Source organism: Alosa alosa, chromosome 4 (assembly GCF_017589495.1).
Source record: "Alosa alosa isolate M-15738 ecotype Scorff River chromosome 4, AALO_Geno_1.1, whole genome shotgun sequence".
In the NCBI taxonomy this organism is placed as follows: Eukaryota; Metazoa; Chordata; class Actinopteri; order Clupeiformes; family Clupeidae; genus Alosa; species Alosa alosa.
Window position 1 is genome coordinate 31,200,424 of NC_063192.1, and position 17,796 is coordinate 31,218,219.

General features: G+C 42.7%; 1 protein-coding gene across 4 annotated transcripts; it reads left to right on the top strand.

The window, feature by feature from the left end:
- The first annotated feature begins 2,911 nt into the window (after positions 1–2,911).
- pan2 (poly(A) specific ribonuclease subunit PAN2) lies at positions 2,912–17,349 on the top strand. Of its 4 annotated transcripts, none has more exons than XM_048241294.1 (26): positions 2,912–3,026; positions 3,622–3,927; positions 5,792–5,961; positions 6,255–6,375; positions 6,619–6,696; positions 6,853–7,123; positions 8,620–8,962; positions 9,407–9,503; positions 9,612–9,731; positions 9,826–9,945; positions 10,447–10,575; positions 10,960–11,159; positions 11,429–11,577; positions 11,876–11,982; positions 12,353–12,451; positions 13,339–13,424; positions 13,613–13,754; positions 14,370–14,507; positions 14,598–14,657; positions 14,782–14,875; positions 14,979–15,136; positions 15,369–15,512; positions 15,667–15,846; positions 16,335–16,428; positions 16,588–16,789; positions 16,920–17,349. In XM_048241294.1, exons 2-26 carry the CDS (start codon positions 3,640–3,642, stop codon positions 16,963–16,965), a joined length of 3,636 nt encoding a protein of 1,211 aa, XP_048097251.1. In that variant the 5' UTR covers positions 2,912–3,026; positions 3,622–3,639; the 3' UTR covers positions 16,966–17,349. The 4 variants fall into 4 exon arrangements, with proteins under 4 accessions (XP_048097251.1, XP_048097253.1, XP_048097252.1 ...); XM_048241296.1 differs by having other exon boundaries at positions 16,588–16,776; XM_048241295.1 differs by having other exon boundaries at positions 14,785–14,875.
- The last annotated feature ends 447 nt before the right edge of the window (positions 17,350–17,796 follow it).

Genomic DNA, 17,796 nt, shown 5'->3' on the forward strand with positions numbered 1-17,796 from the left:
CAGTGAAATTGAACACCATGCCTGAGGATAGTGCCAAGTGGGAGGAGGTAGATCGAAAACAACAGAGGGCCCAACACAGACCCCTGGGGCACCTCTCTTGTCACAGCATACTCTCAGACTTGCAACTCAACATTTGTACATATACTGTGTCCTTCCAGATAGATAGGAGGTGAGCCACAGGTGAACACTGCCCCGTACTCCGATATTGACTAAACGTTCGAAGATGGTGAGAGATGGTGTCAAAGGCTGCACTGAGATCAAGGAAATCAGAATGCACAGGGGAGGTAATTAGTAATCTTAATCATGGCCGTTTCAGTACTGTGTATAGGACGAAATCCAGACTGGAATGGCTCGAAGAGGTCATTGTCCTTCAGGTGATCCGGGAGTTGAGTTTCCACTATCTTCTCAAGAACTTTAGAGAGAAAAGGCAAGTTGGAAATAGGCCTGTAGTTGGTGAAGTTGTCAGAATCCAATCCAGGTTTTTTCAGCGTTGATCTGACAATAGCAGTTTTAAAGGATGGAGGTACAGTGCCAGAGAGAAGAGAGGTGTTAAATATTGATGTAATCATCGGAGCAATAGATGGCAGACAGCTCTTAACCAGGCTTGTTGGAAGAGGATCCAGCTGACAGGTGGAGGAATTGCACTTTTTAATAAGGCCACAGACATTCAGTAGGGAGACTTAATTCACGGCCGGAGTTCATTGATGATGTAGATGTATGTATGTAGGCTATACCTTACACAGACATAAATTAGGCTATAAGAAATGGAAGCAGAGTGGAACAAATTATATTATTGCAAAGTAAGAGATATTTTCTGCTTTTAAGTAAATTACTGTAATTACCTGTCAAGTTCCTCTACACACTCCTGTACATTAGGTGGCGGTATGCACCAATTTCAAGATCTTTCGATGAAAAGAAGAAGTAGTATGACGCGCCTTTCAGTAGTGTGAAACTAGCGACAGTAAAGAAAATTCCAATATGGCCGCCATTCGCGAATCATTCAAAATAAAAGTCAGTTTCAATGAAAAAGTAATGAATATGTTTAAAAATTATTAATTTAAAACTGTATTGTGTTACCAAAGGGAAAGTAAATTTAGAAAATAATTAAATAAGACATTTAAATCGAAAATACACATTAGAATGCTAGATTTTTTCAACGTCAATATAATTAAACTGTGTGGATGTGAAAACAATAAGTTGTGCATATGTAAAAGGGGGGTGAAATGGAATCCATATAACATGTACTTTCAGAATATATATAGATATTTATACCAAGTTCGCCTTTGTTGGTACCAGGCCATACTAACTCTGTACCGAGTCATATACTTTAGGCCTGTCATTGACATACACTGTTGAACTTCAAATTGTGTGGCTGTGAAAACAATAAGTTGTGCATATGTAAAAGTGGGGTGAAATGGAATCCTTATAACATGTACTTTCAGAATATTTATAGATATGTATACCAAGTTCGCCTTTGTAGGTACCAGGCCATACAAACTCTGTACCGAGTCATATACTATGTCTACCATTGACATACACTGTTGAACTTCAAATTGTGTGGCTGTGAAAACAATAAGTTGTGCATATGTAAAAGTGGGGTCAAATGAAATCATTATAACATGTACTTTCAGAATATATATAGATATTTATACCAAGTTAAGCCTTTGTGAGTGCCAGCCCATACTAAGTGTGTACCGAGTCAAATACTATGTCTGCCATTGACATACACTGTTGAACTTCAAATTGTGTGGCTGTGAAAACAATAAGTTGTGCATATGTAAAAGTGGGGTGAAATGAAATCATTATAACATGTACTTTCAGAATATATATAGATATTTATACCAAATTCGCCTTTGTAGGTACCAGGCCATACTAAGTGTGTACCGAGTCATATACTATAGGCCTGTCATCGGCACACTGTTGAACTTCAAATTGTGTGGCTGTGAAAACAATAAGTTGTGCATATCTATAAGTGGGGTGAAATGGAATCCTTATAACATGTACTTTCAGAATATATATGCACAACTTATTGTTTTCACAGCCACACAATTTGAAGTTCAACAGTGTGTGTCAATAGAAGGCCTAGTGACTTGGTATTGCCTGGTACTTCAAAGGCGAACTTGGTATAAATATCTATGTGTATTCTGAAAGTATATGTTATAAGGAGTCCATTTTACCCCCTTTTAAATATGCACAACTTATTGTTTCCATAGCCACACAATTTAAAGTTCAATAGTATTGTGTATAGTATGACAGGCCTAGGGTAGGCTATATGAGTCCGTATAGAGTTAGTATGGCATATACCTATAAAGACGAATTTGGCATAAATATCTATTCTGAAAGTACAAGGAGTCCATTTTAGCCTACCACCCTAAGTTTGAACTAAGTGTTATTTGATAATAGTGTTATTTTAGGTCTTGTTAATGAAAAAGGTAATCCTTCCACAATTATATTAATGCAAAGTATAATTGTATAAAAACATTAACTTTAAATCGATGTATAGTACATTATTATCCCCTTTTTCTATGTTTGTTTTTGTTCCCCTCTCTTTTGATAGTAGCCTACATCAGGAGACGGAGACGTTTGTCCAGAGAATGTCCTTAGACGGGCTCTGGTTTGTCTTGCCTTGCATTGAGAAAGGTGTTGCGTGAGATCACTTCCGTTCAATTTCAAGGATGTTAGCAAGACAATTCTGCTACAATTATTTGCACATGCATTTACATAGGCTAAGTTTCAGCAACATGTTTACATTTCGTGTAAACCTTTGAAAAATACTCTGAAAACCTACTTTAACCTACTTTATCTGATCGTTCGTCTGTACCTTTATTTTGACGCTTTTCGCCGCCATATTGCCCGCTATTGTCGCGTACTGTCGCTAGCTCCACGGAACTGCGCCTTTCTTATAGGAAGTGCGCGATTGTTATTGTCAGAGAATGTCTAATAAGGGTAAATGGGCTCTGTTATTGTTGATGAGGCGATGGGTACCTTAATGTAGGTAGGGCAGTGTGCCATCTCAGCATTAAACGGTAGGCAAAACGGCTATATTGATGTACGGATATGCTGTATATTCTGGAATTTGTAGAAAGTCTTTGCTTGTTATTTTCATAGATATCGAAGATCTTTTAAGTTTGCCTAAGCTAACATTAGCTTGCAGCGAGTGTGAATTAGCTAGCTGGCTAACGTTAACGATACCCTAACGTTAGCTTTCCTAGATGACTTGCTTTCGGAAGCATGCTACGGAATGAATTGAAATGATAGAAGTTAACCAAGCTATTTTTGTGTAGAGGCTGGGACGTTTGGTGTAAATATCTAAGTGTTCTTAAATAAATAAATCGTTCAGCTAAGACATCGTTTGGTGCCTAATGTTTGACATATGTTTTTTTAACGCAATATGAATATTAGTGTAAGTCTGTAAGTCGCTTTGGACCCAGACGTTTGCTAAGGATAATACACATAAACATGCTCGCATTGGGTGAACACATGGTAACGTTGTAGTCTGATTAGGTACTTTGTCATGTCTTTTTGCAGACTGAAATGAAAGCCAAATCTGTAGCCAAATCATTTGTTTTCTTGGGCAGTTGTGTGTTGCACATTTTATTAATGGGATTATGTTACATGCAGTTCTTCAGGATCATTCTCATGATGAACTTCGAGGGACTGGATGCTGGCTTGGGCGATTACTCGTCTGGGTTGCATGGTACCCTCGAACCAGGTCTAGAACCCTCCCTGGACCCTAGACTCGACCCTTCGCTGTTACAAGGTGTGGAGCTAGACCCAGATGGCCTTGCGGTGCCTGTGTCTGAGTCGGTGCATCTTCTGGAGGGATTGTTTTCGGAGTTGCATAGCGTCGCTGCGGAAGTTGGTATTCCCGTCACAGCGACTCACTTCGATGTACAGGAGGAGCTTCTCTGGATGGGAAACCACCGGGTAAGAGATAAGAGTTTTGTTCTGCTTTTGTGACCCAAGTCACTTAAGTTGTTCAACATTGCTGTCTAGAATATGTCATCATAATGATCATTTTCCTGAAAGTACTGACAGTAGTGGGCAGAAAACTGGACCACATTAGGACTTTCTGTAATATGTAACAAATGTGATGTCAAGGAAAGCAGAGGATGATCATAATATTAATAGAAATTACAGGTATTTGAAATATAGTCTGAACCTAAGTTTGAAAATATAGCTGACAAATATCGTATGAAAATATTTAAAATTGTATTTCAAATGTATTTCATTTATCCACTCCAAAACGTTTAACATTGAAAGTTTACATATCTAAGAATGTAAACATTGGAAGAATATGCATATCTAACTATAACATACATCTAACTACCTATCTATAACATTAGACAAATACATATTTAAGAATGGTCAATGACCAACTTTGCCTTGAAACAATGTTTTTATCCTTCAATGGATGTAGATTAAACAACAACAGAAACATAAATAATGGCATTTCAGTAAGGTTCAATTTCCAGGCCTCAAATAACTTGTGAATAAAACCCTCCGTCAGAACCAAACATGATGAAGCAGTATTTGCCTGCTATGCGGTTCAGCTCTGGAACCAACTTCTACCAGTTTTAAATTAAACTTAAGACAAAATTATTCTCATTAACTTTCTCCTGGTTTGATCAAATGCACTTATTTTATGACTGGAGAGTAAATCTTCTCTCAAGTCACAGTTTTCTTGAAGACTGAATCAGATTGTCCTATAGGATTTCCATACATTTTCCTGCATCAGTGCAGACTTCACCAAAGGGAATTACCCACAGTTCAAAGCATTGTGACATTTACCGCAGAGACCATAGGGAAATCCGAAAATTACAAAGGTAAACAACTGCACGCCACACGACCAGCTTGTAAAACAAGAATTTGAAAGAATGTGGAATCAGGTAGCCGTCTCCTGTGCCTTGGCCGTGTGAAAAGCAACACACTTAAAATGAAAATTCCCAAACCGGCAAGTGTCAGCAACATCTGAAGTGTCATGAACAGGGTTCCCACGGATCATGGAATTTCTGCAATATCATGGAATTTTATGAAGTCTATTCCAGACATGGAAAGTCAGGGAATTTTATCATTTTTGGGCCAAAGTCATGGGATATATGGGTATTGTGTTGTGGCTGTTCACCATTTACTCGCCAAAACACATTAATACAATACATTTTGTCAGGGAAAAGTCATGGAATTTTAGATTTGACTTAGAGTGGGAACCCTGTATGAAACGTCACCAAGGTAACATGTGATCTGGTGAAGTGCTGTCCCAAATCCATTTATACCTATCTGAGCCTATGTGGCCTCACACACTCACTCACTTAGCACCTGAGATCAATTAAGTCTGTTAATCTTTAGTCCTTAGTCCTCAGGGCTCACTTTGGGATTGAACCTTTGAGATCTGGTATCTTGCGATTTTTCCTATGGGAAAATCACATGGGAGTTTTGAATTATCGCACCTGAAATGCAGACGTTTTGCTCAACACACTTTTGTCCTCTGCCTTCGAGTGACTCCTGTGATCTTCGGTACGTTAACACGGCAAACGCAGACTTTTGCTACCCCAGAGCTAACTTGCAATGCAGCTTACCATAGGAAGTTAGCTTCAATTAACACCCGGATCTCCTTATTAGGGCAAAGATGGCAGCTTTGGTTCCTTTTTGTAGGCAAACTTCAAAGGTCTATTAGTCTACCAGTTGGTGAAACAAGCGATCTCTTGACTATCCAAAGTCTAGATATTGACTTTTTAAATTTGATTAATTATTTGTTTATGTGTTTATTTGGACTAACTTTCCTTCTCTGCAGGGTCATGCCAGTTCCTTCTTTGGCCCTACAATGGGCCGGTACTCCTCATTCCAGGTGCACCTGAGTGATGATGTACGTCATATCCAGAGTATGGAGACAGGAGTGTTGTTCCTTACTAAGAACAACCTCAAATGCGTCACCCGTGGTGGATTCATCATGTTTGACTACCCGTACGTTGTGCTTGTTAAGAAATTGACATTTTATGCTGTTACAGTTGCTTCACAGTTATAAATAATGTTACAAGCAAAACTTACACTGCTACTGGTTACTGCCACATATGCCAGTCACATCTGTTATGCAGGGCTTAAAGTGTTCAGGCACGGTGCCTGAATTCAGGTGTGAGCTGGTATGCTTAAGATTTGAAAATAGGCAATGGGACTACAGTATGACAACCTCATAAATGTCTGATAACTTCAGGCACAGACATTTTTATTGCTTTAAGCCGTGGTTGTGTGTGATTTAGAATGGAGGAGGGTGCTGACATGCACAGTTTGTTGGTGACTGACAACAACACATTGATGATGGCCGGACTTCAGAACTATGTGACAGAGGTTGACCTCACTACTGTGCAAGAAACTCAGAAGGTAAGGACAGCAGTATAATGAATATATTTGCTAGTTTGCTGATGTATATGCTGCTGGATTTGAATCTCACCATTGCCCAAACTTTATTGCCCTTTGATTGTTTATACATGAATGCCTACATGTTTGTTGTGGTCTAAGGTCTATTTGTGTCTTTGAGTACACTGACAGAGTAAGTTTAAATCACTCACGCATATGCAGTGTTGTTGCTCCTGTCTTAACGCCTTTTGTCTTTTACTTCATTAGTTTGACGTGGAGTCTCCAGGGGTCGCCATCATTAGACAGTCCAATCGTTTCCTCTTCTGTGGACACACGTCTGGTAAGGTGAGATATTGTAAACATGTCGCTCAATGAGTTCTACTTGATTTGGAGCATGTGTTCACCACTGCGTGTGACGCGTAACCTAGTCGTGTTCTCCCTCATCACTGCTTCTACTTCCACCCCTCTTCCTGCCTTATATCTCACGCACGAACTTGGCAGGTGTCCCTCCGCGACCCACGCACCTTCGCGATGGAGCATGAGTTCGATGCCTTCTCGGGCAGCCTGTCCGACTTTGACGTCCACGGCAACCTGCTAGCAGCGTGTGGCTTCTCCAGTCGGGGCCTGAACGGGCTGGCCTGCGACCGCTTCCTCATGGTGTACGACCTGCGCATGATGCGGGCCATCACGCCGCTCCAGGTGCACGTGGACCCACTCTTCCTCCGCTTCATTCCCACGTACACCTCCCGCCTGGCCATCATCTCTCAGAGTGGTGCGCTCCTACATCCCTGCTCTATATCCATGTGATCTGTAGGGGGGGTGTATGTTTTGGATACTGCAGTATACGGAGTTTAATGTAATGCATGTATGTTCTTTACAATGTGTTCAGGATCAGGAGTGGTCTAAGAAATGCCTTGCAGTATACAATTATAGCAACTATATATGAAATGGGCAATAATTGTATGTTGAACATGTGTGACTTTTCCATTTGGGATCACTAAATAACTACTCAGACGTAGTCTTCTATTGTTAGCAGGGCTCTACAGTGCGCCCATTTCACTCGCATATGCGAGTAAAAATGATGCCGTGCGAGTGCAAAAAAAAATATTTAGGCGCACTGGTGCGAATGACTTCTAACCATGTCAATGTTTGTCTACAAAATACACTGCAACATCAAGAAACATTACTGGTGCAAACCATAGAATCACGTTGCGAGCATAAAAACTACACCTCCCATCAACGTTAGCAGTTTTGCATTGTGACTCGCTAGTAGTCGCTTCTATCAAATCCAAGAGCGCGCAGGAAAAAGCGGAAAGTTAGACTAGCCAGCCAAGATGCAAAGATTGAAGAAATTAGTTCTTCTATCCACCGAATTCATTGGATATAGGAGGAACAGGATGAGATTCTGAGAATGCAATGAGAGAAGGAAAGGTAACCTAACATGCCTTTTAGCTCAGTTGATGTATTGGCTGCAATATGCAAAATATAGCTGTAGCGAACCGGCACAAAAGTAGCCTCCCGTAATACTCCCATTTTATTCAAAGGTAGAACGCTACTGACAACTCCAGGCTTCCACGCATGCTTGTTTGTTTACACCGAATACAAGCTTAAGTGCAAAACGAAAGTAGGCCTAACGTTTGCCTACTGCCCCCATCAATGCAGATATTTCAAATAAAAATTAAAAGTATAAAACATATATCCTTGATTAGCCTATGTTGGGTTTTGTGGAAGAGGAAATGGACTGTTTTAGTAGTAGTATTAGGCAGTATGCAGTCAGATAGGTCACCATGGGCATATTTGGATTAGCTATAGATGGATTCACAAATAAATAAATTGGCCTACATTTGGCAGGATACTTGATATACAGGCTAAATGCAAATATGGCAATGTATTATATTATTTTACATTAACAAAATGTAGGAAAATAGAACAGACTGAAAATAAAGTAGGCACTGATCTTTAAAATCCTGTTTCCTGTAGCCTAAATGTTGTCAGTCATTCTTAATATTTGCAATTGGTGCACTGGCATGTTTAACTGTTAGCTGCAGTATAATGTTAGATTATTTGTAAGTTAAATACAGAACTGACTGTGCGCCCAAATTTTTGTCTGTGCTCCTAAATTTTTTAACTTGGGCGCACAAGTGCTCTTGAAAAAAAATGTTAGTGTAGAGCCCTGGTTAGATAAAATCATTGTTCAGTTTTTTTTGCCAGAAATAGTGGGTCTTTGTGCAGCCTAATGTTTCTGTCCTCTCATCTCTTCTCCTGAAGGCCAGTGCCAGTTCTGTGAGCCGACCGGCTTGGCCAACTTGGCTGATGTGTTCCATGTCAACACAGTGGGCCAGCTGCTCATGAGCTTTGAGGTGTCCTCTAGCAAGCAGGCGCTGTCCTTTGGTGACTCGGGCGGCTGTGTGCACCTGTGGTCCAGCACCCCAGACGTGACCTACAACGGGTACTCGCGTGAGACGGACTTCGCCCTACCCTGCCTGGTGGATTCGCTCCCTCAGCTGGACTGGGGGCACGACCTGCTGCCTCTCTCGCTCATCCCCACCCCGCTGACCACAGAGTCCCTGGTCTCGGACTGGCCCACCACCCTGGCCACTCCTAGCCCCAGGTGCCTGCACAAAGCCAAAGCCTTTTGTTAATATGTAAAAAGTCACACATAGGAGTCTTATTCTAGCCTTACACATTACGATTTTGAAGTCGGAGACTAAATTCCAAAGTCATAATGAAATCATGGAGCTTTACTGGAGTTGTGGCATGCTCCCATCATCTAAATCTTTTAAGTGTGAGGTGGCAGTCTAGACTAGAATCTTTTCCTCGTCTTGACCTTACAATAATATCAAACGCATACCTTGAACCGGTATTTTCCCGTCAGTAGTTGTGTGTAGACAGCACAAGTGAAAATGCATCTTGTGAACATGAACAAGGAATATATTGAATGGCTATGCTGCAGTTTAGGGCTGCCACCTGCTGATGACAGTGTGGTATTGCAAGGGTAGCTGACCTCAGTACCTCAGCCTTTAGCTTGTTCTCTATTTTGTGTTACAATACACAGACATGCACCTGCTGTGGACCCAGAAATTCTTCGTACCATGAAAACAGTGGGCTTTATTGGCTACGCCCCCAATCCACGCACGCGTCCCAGAAATCAGGTAAGTGTTGAACCTCTTAATGTCATTAATTATTTGTAATCTCGTCATCAGCATGACCTATTTCTGCACCACAGCTGTGACTGATAGAAGCGCTGTGCCTTAAAACAGGTTCCCTACAAGATCAAAGAGGTGGAGCTGGAGTATGATGGTTACAACCAAGTTCTAGAGTCCCCCATTGGGCGAGATGAAGAGCCACACTTATACATGGTCCCAAAGAAGTATCGCAAGGTATCATAACGCTCTGAGATATAAATTCACTGCACTGGCTCTTGCATTTTCATAACGGTAACTCTAATTGCATTTATTTGGTGCTTATGTCTAGGTCACCATTAAATACTCAAAACTTGGACTTGAGGACTTTGATTTCAAGCATTACAACAGAACGCTGTTTGCTGGCCTGGAGCCACATATTCCCAACGCTTACTGCAACAGTATGATCCAGGTATAGTGGAATAGACTGGATAAACTGTCACCCTGAAATAAATTTAAATGAATAAGTAAGGTCTTGTATTTAAAGTTCAGCCTCTTTGAAAAGTGTATTTTTTTTTACTAATTTTAGCAATTATCCTACTAATAGAATGTTACTTAATTAATATGACAATAAATGAGATATTCATGGATGTGTGGGCAGCCGTGGCCCACTGGTTAGCACTCTGGACTTGTAACCGGAGGGTTGCCGGTTCGAGCCCCGACCAGTGGGCCACGGCTGAAGTGCCCTTGAGCAAGGCACCTAACCCCTCACTGCTCCCCAGGCGCCGCCGTTGTAGCAGGCAGCTCACTGCGCCGGGATTAGTGTGTGCTTCACCTCACTGTGTGTTCACTGTGTGCTATTTGCGCCCATATGTATATATGTATGTTTATTTTATTATTATTATTATTATTATTCATAAAAAGTAACTGTTGCTCTTTATGTGATGCCCATTATGTGCTGTGGACACTGAAGGTGCTGTACTTTCTGGAGCCGATCCGGTGCCTGGTGCAGAATCACCTGTGCCAGAAGGAGTTCTGTTTGGCCTGTGAACTTGGCTTCCTTTTCCACATGCTGGACCTGTCCAGAGGAGACCCCTGCCAGGTACTGTACGTCAGCGTTGATCAGCCACAGAACCATGTTGTAGTGTTGAGACTCCAGTACCTGTTTTACATCTGAAGCCTCATGGCAAACTATGCTTTGTGTGCACATGGCAATTGATTGATTGGTGGCAGCACACAGCTTAGAGTAATGCAGTCATGTAATGTCAGCAGTAGTACAGCTGGGTTATTGCGTTCTTCTGATGTGGAGAAGGTGCAAGGAAATAACATTTGTTTGCCTCACTTGACTGAATGATGCCCCCAGTAAGTGACCATCAAAGGAATCCACGCTCCCTCAAAATTCCCCTCCACATTCCGGAGACACACGTGTCCTTCCCTGCCTCTGTACACTTTCCTCTTACTGACCGTTCTTCCATCCATCTTTTAGGCCAGTAACTTCTTGCGAGCTTTCCGCACCATTCCTGAGGCGTCTGCACTGGGCCTGATCCTGGCCGACTCGGACGAGCAGACGGGCAAGGCCAGGCTGGGCCGCCTCATCCAGAGCTGGAACCGCTTCATCCTCACCCAGCTCCACCAGGAGACCCAGGAGCAGGAAGGGCCCCAGGCCTACCGGGGGGCCAGCAGCAGGTGAGAGCCCCCTCAGGCCCGGCAGCACGCTCATGGGCCTGGAGATTTAGGATGGCTCTACGGGTTATTTGGAATGTTGTGCACAAGCAGAAACCCGAGAGCTCCACTGTTTTTCTCATACCAAGCAAAGAGGTGCATTTGTAAGTGTTATGATGTGAGGTTTTTATATATATATATATATATATATATATATATATATCCTTATGATGTGAGGTTTTTATATATAAATATATCTCCTCCTTTTCTGTTGTGCTCCTGTGCCCCCCTAGTGCCTCGGGGGCATCAACAGAGTCTGCGATCGGCCATCTGTTTGGCTGCGAGGTGGAGAACAGTAGTCTGTGCCGCTGCGGGAAGGAGACGGTGCGCTCTTCGCTGACGCTGCTCTTCACCCTGCACTACCCCGAACAGAGCTCCACTGGTCAGTTCCTGGACCTGCCCTCACTCTCCTCATTCTGTGGGGTTAGCCCGCTGTGTCCACTTTGGTTACCAAGCTGTTTACACTTTATTTGTACCACTAGAGTTAAAGCGCTACATACTTCCGAATGTTAATGTGGACTTGATTGATCAGAGGAATTTTTGATCTGTTGTTTATCACTCCCATTGGTCTCAGTGTAACCATAGGTGTTTGTGATTGTGTGAAATTGTTTGTTATTGTATACGCAGTCTGTAACGATATTCAAAAAGTTACAAATGTTTCAACTGATTTTTCCCCCTAGATAAAACTCCTAAAGAGTATGATTTTGTGGATATCCTAAAAAAGAGCATCTGTCTGGAGCAGAGCACGCAGGCTTGGTGTGACAACTGTGAGAAGTACCAGCCTACAGTAAGGCTCTCTCCGCTCCTCTCCTCTCCCCTCCCTCCAGCCTCCATAGTTCTCCATGCCTCTATGTGTCCAACAGCCTGTTTGGGGCAGCCATGGCCTACTGGTTAGTGCTTCGGACTTGTAACCGGAGGGTTGCCGGTTCGAACCCCGACCAATAGGCACGGCTGAAGTAGCCTTGAGCAAGGCACCTAACCCCTCACTGCTCCCCGAGCGCCGCCGTTGTTGCAGGCAGCTCACTGCGCCGGGATTAGTGTGTGCTTCACCTCACTGTGTGTTCACTAATTCACGGATTGGGATAAATTCAGAGACCAAATTTCCCTCACGGGAAGAGTATATGTACTATACTACACCTTCTGCTTTGCCTCCTCAGGTGCAGACGCGTAACATCCGTTGCCTGCCCGACGTGCTGGTCATCAACTGTGAGGTGAACAGTGTGAAGGAGATGGAGTTTTGGAAGGTGCAGGCCGAGGTGAGATGTTGATATGTGCTGCTGTTCTGTGTCGTCATGGTCAGGGTCCTGTCCTCACGGTCAGTCATTTCAGCGTTCCGACCATCTGCCTTACTATTTGCTTTATTGACCCCGCGGCCAGAACGCGGCTACAGGGTACACTTGCCATCACACTTCACTCCAGCAGATGGTGGTAATGCACTCCGTTTGCAAACTGCCAAAAAAACAAACTCACTGAAGAAGAAGAAGGTTGCCCTGGCAGGCCAGTGCATAGATATTAGAAAGCTAGATAACACATTGGGCTCGAGTTCTATTAGGTGGCATACGTAAACGTGGCCGCTGGGGGCAACACGTTTACTGTCTACTGTCAACACTTGCTGGCAATCAGACACCTGTTTGATTTCCAGTCAGTCTCACATGCTTCTCCATTGGCCTCCAGTTATTGATTTCCCCCACCAAGATGGCGGCGCTGTTTACTTACGTTCGGGAGCCCAATGCAGTATCTAGCTTTCTAATATCTATGTGCCAATGAACCCTTCTTTTTCTGTGAGCTTTCTTTTGGTAGTTTGCAAACGGAGTGCAGTACCACCATCTGCTGGACTGTGCTACCCTGTAGCCTCGTTCTGGCTGCCGGGTGAATAAGGTGAATTGGAGCAAAAAGCACATACAAATCCCAAATCGTGTTCTGTAGAGAGTATGTCAGATTAGGTAACCCATGAAGAGCCCATTCATGGGAAGAGCCCAACCTTTTCAAAATGACCATTTGGATCTTAAAATATTCTTCTGCAGACCACATGTATGAAGTCAGCCATCTGTCAGCCAACAGCTCACTAACACAGTTCTCCGTTAAGTAAGCTTTCAAGAGCTGTTCTCAGTTCAGTTGTTGTAATTGTATCTCTGTGCTGCAGTATGCTCATGCCAAAGCCCTGAAGAAAGAAGCCGCCGAACCACCGAAGCCCAAACCCGAACCTCTGCCAACCGAATGGTGCCTGGAGTAAGTCATAGAAGTGAAATGCTATGAGCTTCACGTTTATCAACACCATCACCAACATGTTTATATAATGTTGGTTGTTACCATTGAAAAAAGGTCATAAAGGCAGTATGCTTTCCGCCATTGCAGTAATCAGGAATCGTCATGTAAGCATGGCGTGTGGAGTGGTCATTCAATGTTCTCGTCTCTAGGAATGAGCTGTCCAACACGGAGGGCCTGACCTTTGACACCAAGGCAGAGGACCTGCAGCACGTGTGGATCCCTCTCAGCCTGAAGATGTCCATCAGCAAGACCCAGGGCCTGGAGGTCACGAGCTGGCCTGAGGGGGAAGAGGTGAGTCACAAGGCAGCCACGGCAGGGACGCTGCCTGCCTTATTAAAACCATCCTCTCAGATGGGGAGACTAAGCACACAGCATGTTAATTAAATGCAATGTGTTTAGCTCTCCAGGCTGATTGAAACGACTGCTGTACACTGTTTTTGGCCCTTTTGTCTTCAGTGCTGGAAGAATAAATGTGTTTCATGTCGCGAGCTGTGGTGTAAGCGGCTGTATTGTCCGTACCACATTCAGCGCTAAGTGCCCACGGGGACCAGGGTCCAAACTTGAACTGCGGTCATTTCCTGATCCCACCCCATCTCTTTCTCCCACTCGCTTTCTGAAACTTTTCACTGTGCTATCTGAATAAAGACTAAAAGCCCAAAATATTGCTAACTTGGTATTTATTAAGCATTATTCAACACCCACAAGAAAAAGTCTTCCGATATCTCATTTTTTTTGTACTTTTGCCCAAGAGCACCTGTCAGGCCAGGCCAAGCCATGTAGTGCCTCATTTATCCTTTGCAAACATTCTTTTCGTCAGTGCAGTGTGTGACAAGGGATGACTGCACTTGTTCCGTGTTTTGTTCTTTTAAAAGAGATTGATAAGATATTTTGGCATCTGTTTCGTAGCTAAGTGCTGCAGAGGAGGCTGAAGGGGCTTCTGTGTATGACCTGGTGGTGTCCGTCTCACACGTGCTGGACGCTCGCACCGGTGGCAACTTGGTGGCCCACATCAAAGTAGGGGAGACTTACCACCAGAGGAAGGAGGTGAGTCTGCTTACTGTAGGCTACTTGTGGGGCATCAAGGGCCAATTTTGGGGTTGGTTCCAAAGATTGACTACTTTTGTATTTCCTTAGGGTGTGACTCATCAGCAGTGGTATTTGTTCAATGATTTCCTAATTGAACCCATCGACAAGGTAAATTTAAATCTGGCTTCTGGCTTCATGGCTATTCATGAATTTTCATGAAACCCGCTTTTCCCAGAAGAAACTATTATTCCCAGGAACAATAATTAATCTAAGATCCTTCCTTTTGTACCAGCAGACTGAATCTGCCCAGTTTGATGTGAACTGGAAGGTCCCAGCTATTCTCTACTATGCCAAGAGGAACTACCACTCCAAATATGACCTTCGCAGTAAGGACCTCTTGCACTCTCTGCCAGCCTTGTCTGCTTCAGGTCTTCCATGACTCGGGTGTTATTAAGTCAGCTTGTGTTTTTGTCTGTTTTTATTTTCTAGTTAAAAATCCTATAGAGGCCAGTGTGCTTCTCACAGAGGCTTCTCTGGCGCGTAAGCAGAGGAAGAGTCATGCGACTTTCATCCCCCTCATGGTCAGCGAGATGCCGCAGGCAGGAGATCTGGTGGGACTGGATGCCGAGTTTGTCACACTGAATCAGGTCTGGAACCTTATGTGACATTCTCTGCTTGGGCATGTGAATACTTTCATGACTGATAATTTCCAAGTAATTGGAGATGTCATCTGCAGGATATTCTAAATGTTACTTGACCATTTAAGTCGGTAAAACATCTATGGAACTGTAATATAAAATGCAACGTTGTTCCCTGAGGCTATTGCCTTCAGATGTAGCTCTTGAGTGTTTTTTCTCACTCATGGTTGCACTATGGTAGGAGGAGGCAGAGCTCCGCAGTGACGGCACTAAATCCACCATCAAGCCCAGCCAGATGTCTGTGGCCCGCATCACCTGCGTGAGGGGCCAGGGGTCCAATGAGAGAGTGCCCTTCATAGACGATTACATCTCTACTCAAGAGCAGGTAACACTGGCACAGCTCTATGCTGGTGAGCTATATACACAATAGCTCTGCAAATTGATGCACAATGTGTAACAATACTGATGTGACATTTTTCACAAATTTTCAAATTTCTTGTTTTTCCTAATTGATTCTCTGGGTCATTTTCTACTTGTAGGTTGTTGACTACCTGACTCAGTATTCTGGAATCAAGCCTGGTGATCTTGATGCTAAGATTTCCTCCAAGCACTTGACCACTCTCAAGTCCACTTACCTCAAGCTGCGCTTCCTCATTGACACAGGGGTTCGGTTTGTGGGCCATGGCTTACAAAAGGACTTCCGTGTCATTAACTTATTGGTATGTCTCACTCCGACTCAAGACGTTCATTGTTATTTGCCCATTTACTCTTAAAATGCCTGCTAAAACGCCTATAGAATCCTATGGCATTCTAGACTAAATAACCTTATTTCCTGAGGGAATTAAAACTGGAACTAAAAATGGTCAACGTCTTCCAAAATGTAATATCTAAGCCTCTGTAGCACCTAGAAACATGAAATAAAAAGCATGCTGCGCTACGCAGCATCCAGCGGGAGAGTCAATGTTGCGCTATGCAGCATCAGGCGGGAGATGGAATGTTGCGTCATGCAGCATCCAGCGCGAATGGGTTAGACATGAAATCTGCCTCAGTTTGTACTTTTGTACTTTTACTTTTACATTGTACCTTTTATTTTTTATAGCACTGGGTTGTCAGTCACCAGTCTGGAAAATATCCTGGAAAGTCTATGATGTGTTCAGAGCTATCTGTTCTTCTAAAGTAATTGGCTGTTTATGGCCTTTGGTTTTAGGTGCCGAAAGACCAGGTCATTGACACAGTGTACCTCTTTCACATGCCACGCAAGAGAATGATCTCATTACGTTTCCTTGCCTGGTACTTCCTGGGTATGTATTAAGTCACTCTTTTCAGAAATGTGTGTTTTTATGTGTGTTTGTCTGTGTATTACGTTTTTTTCATCATATTAAACTGTTAATTTTTTTTACTGTTTATGTTACATGCCTCCAGCCTATTCTTATCACTGCAAAAATGACTCCTTGATTTAGATCTGAATATTCAGGGTGAAACACACGACAGTATTGAAGATGCCCGCACAGCCCTGCAGCTCTACAGGAAGTACTTGGAGTTGAGTCGAGGGGGCAGCGATGATATCCGGAAAGTTCTAAAGGGACTGTATGAGAAGGGACGCAAGCAGGATTGGAAAGTTCCAGAGGCTGATCCCACAGATGGTCAAGGTAGCCCAAAAAAGTACGAAGCTGATAGGAAGCCAGGGTTGTTTGTAAAATGCCAGGGCAGTTAAGGAGATCTACGTTTGTCGTTGTATCTGGCATGTGGGGCTGTTAATTGATGTTAACTGTCTGTCTGCTTGTCTCTCCAGGTTCAGCAGTGTTTCCTTCGGTGATGGAGCTGTAAATAATGTTTGAACGAGACATCTCCATGGACCTTTGATGGCCAAAATGTACATTGTGGATTCATTTTTACATTTTTCAAATTATTTTTGCTATTTTCTTAAACGTTGACATGCCAACAGAGCACTAGCACAGTGGATGTGTGGAAAAACAAAGTGATGCATTATACTAACCATGGTGGGAGCGCTCACAACAGTTAGCCAATGTCATTTTTCATTATTGTGTCTAGTGTATATGAGGAAACATGACTGCTCTAGTTTTAAGCACTGATAAACTGGAAGTGGAACACTGAAGTATCATGAACTGACACTGCAGCTATTTTTTATGCTCTTCCTTGTGCTTTGACATTTTTTGTTATGTGCTTTGTATTGCATTGGTTATTAAAAAACTTTAAAAGCTCTACCTCTCATTGATGTTACATCAACTTGACAAATGGTAAATAGTATGTTGCTATGTTGCACATATTTATAGAGTGGTGTCCTAATAGTCGAAGATTTGCTAGATGAAAAGTGCAGTATGTAATTTATTGTAATAGTTGATGTATAAATGGTAAACAGTAAAACTCTTTCCTTAACCATAATGGTATAACTGAAAGAACAGTTATACATGATTTAATGCATAAAACATGTATAAAACAATCATGCATAGCCAATTTCAAAACCCTTTTAATTATGATTTAAGATTTATAACACCGTTTGGTTGAAACATTTTTGTCTTTTGACCACCTGTAAGACTTTAATTCCCCCTGTGAATACTATGATGATATGTGTCATTAGAATCACATTGAAGGATTTTATCAGATGCCTCATGCAAAATCATTTGACCTTGAATAGCCACCCAGTGGTA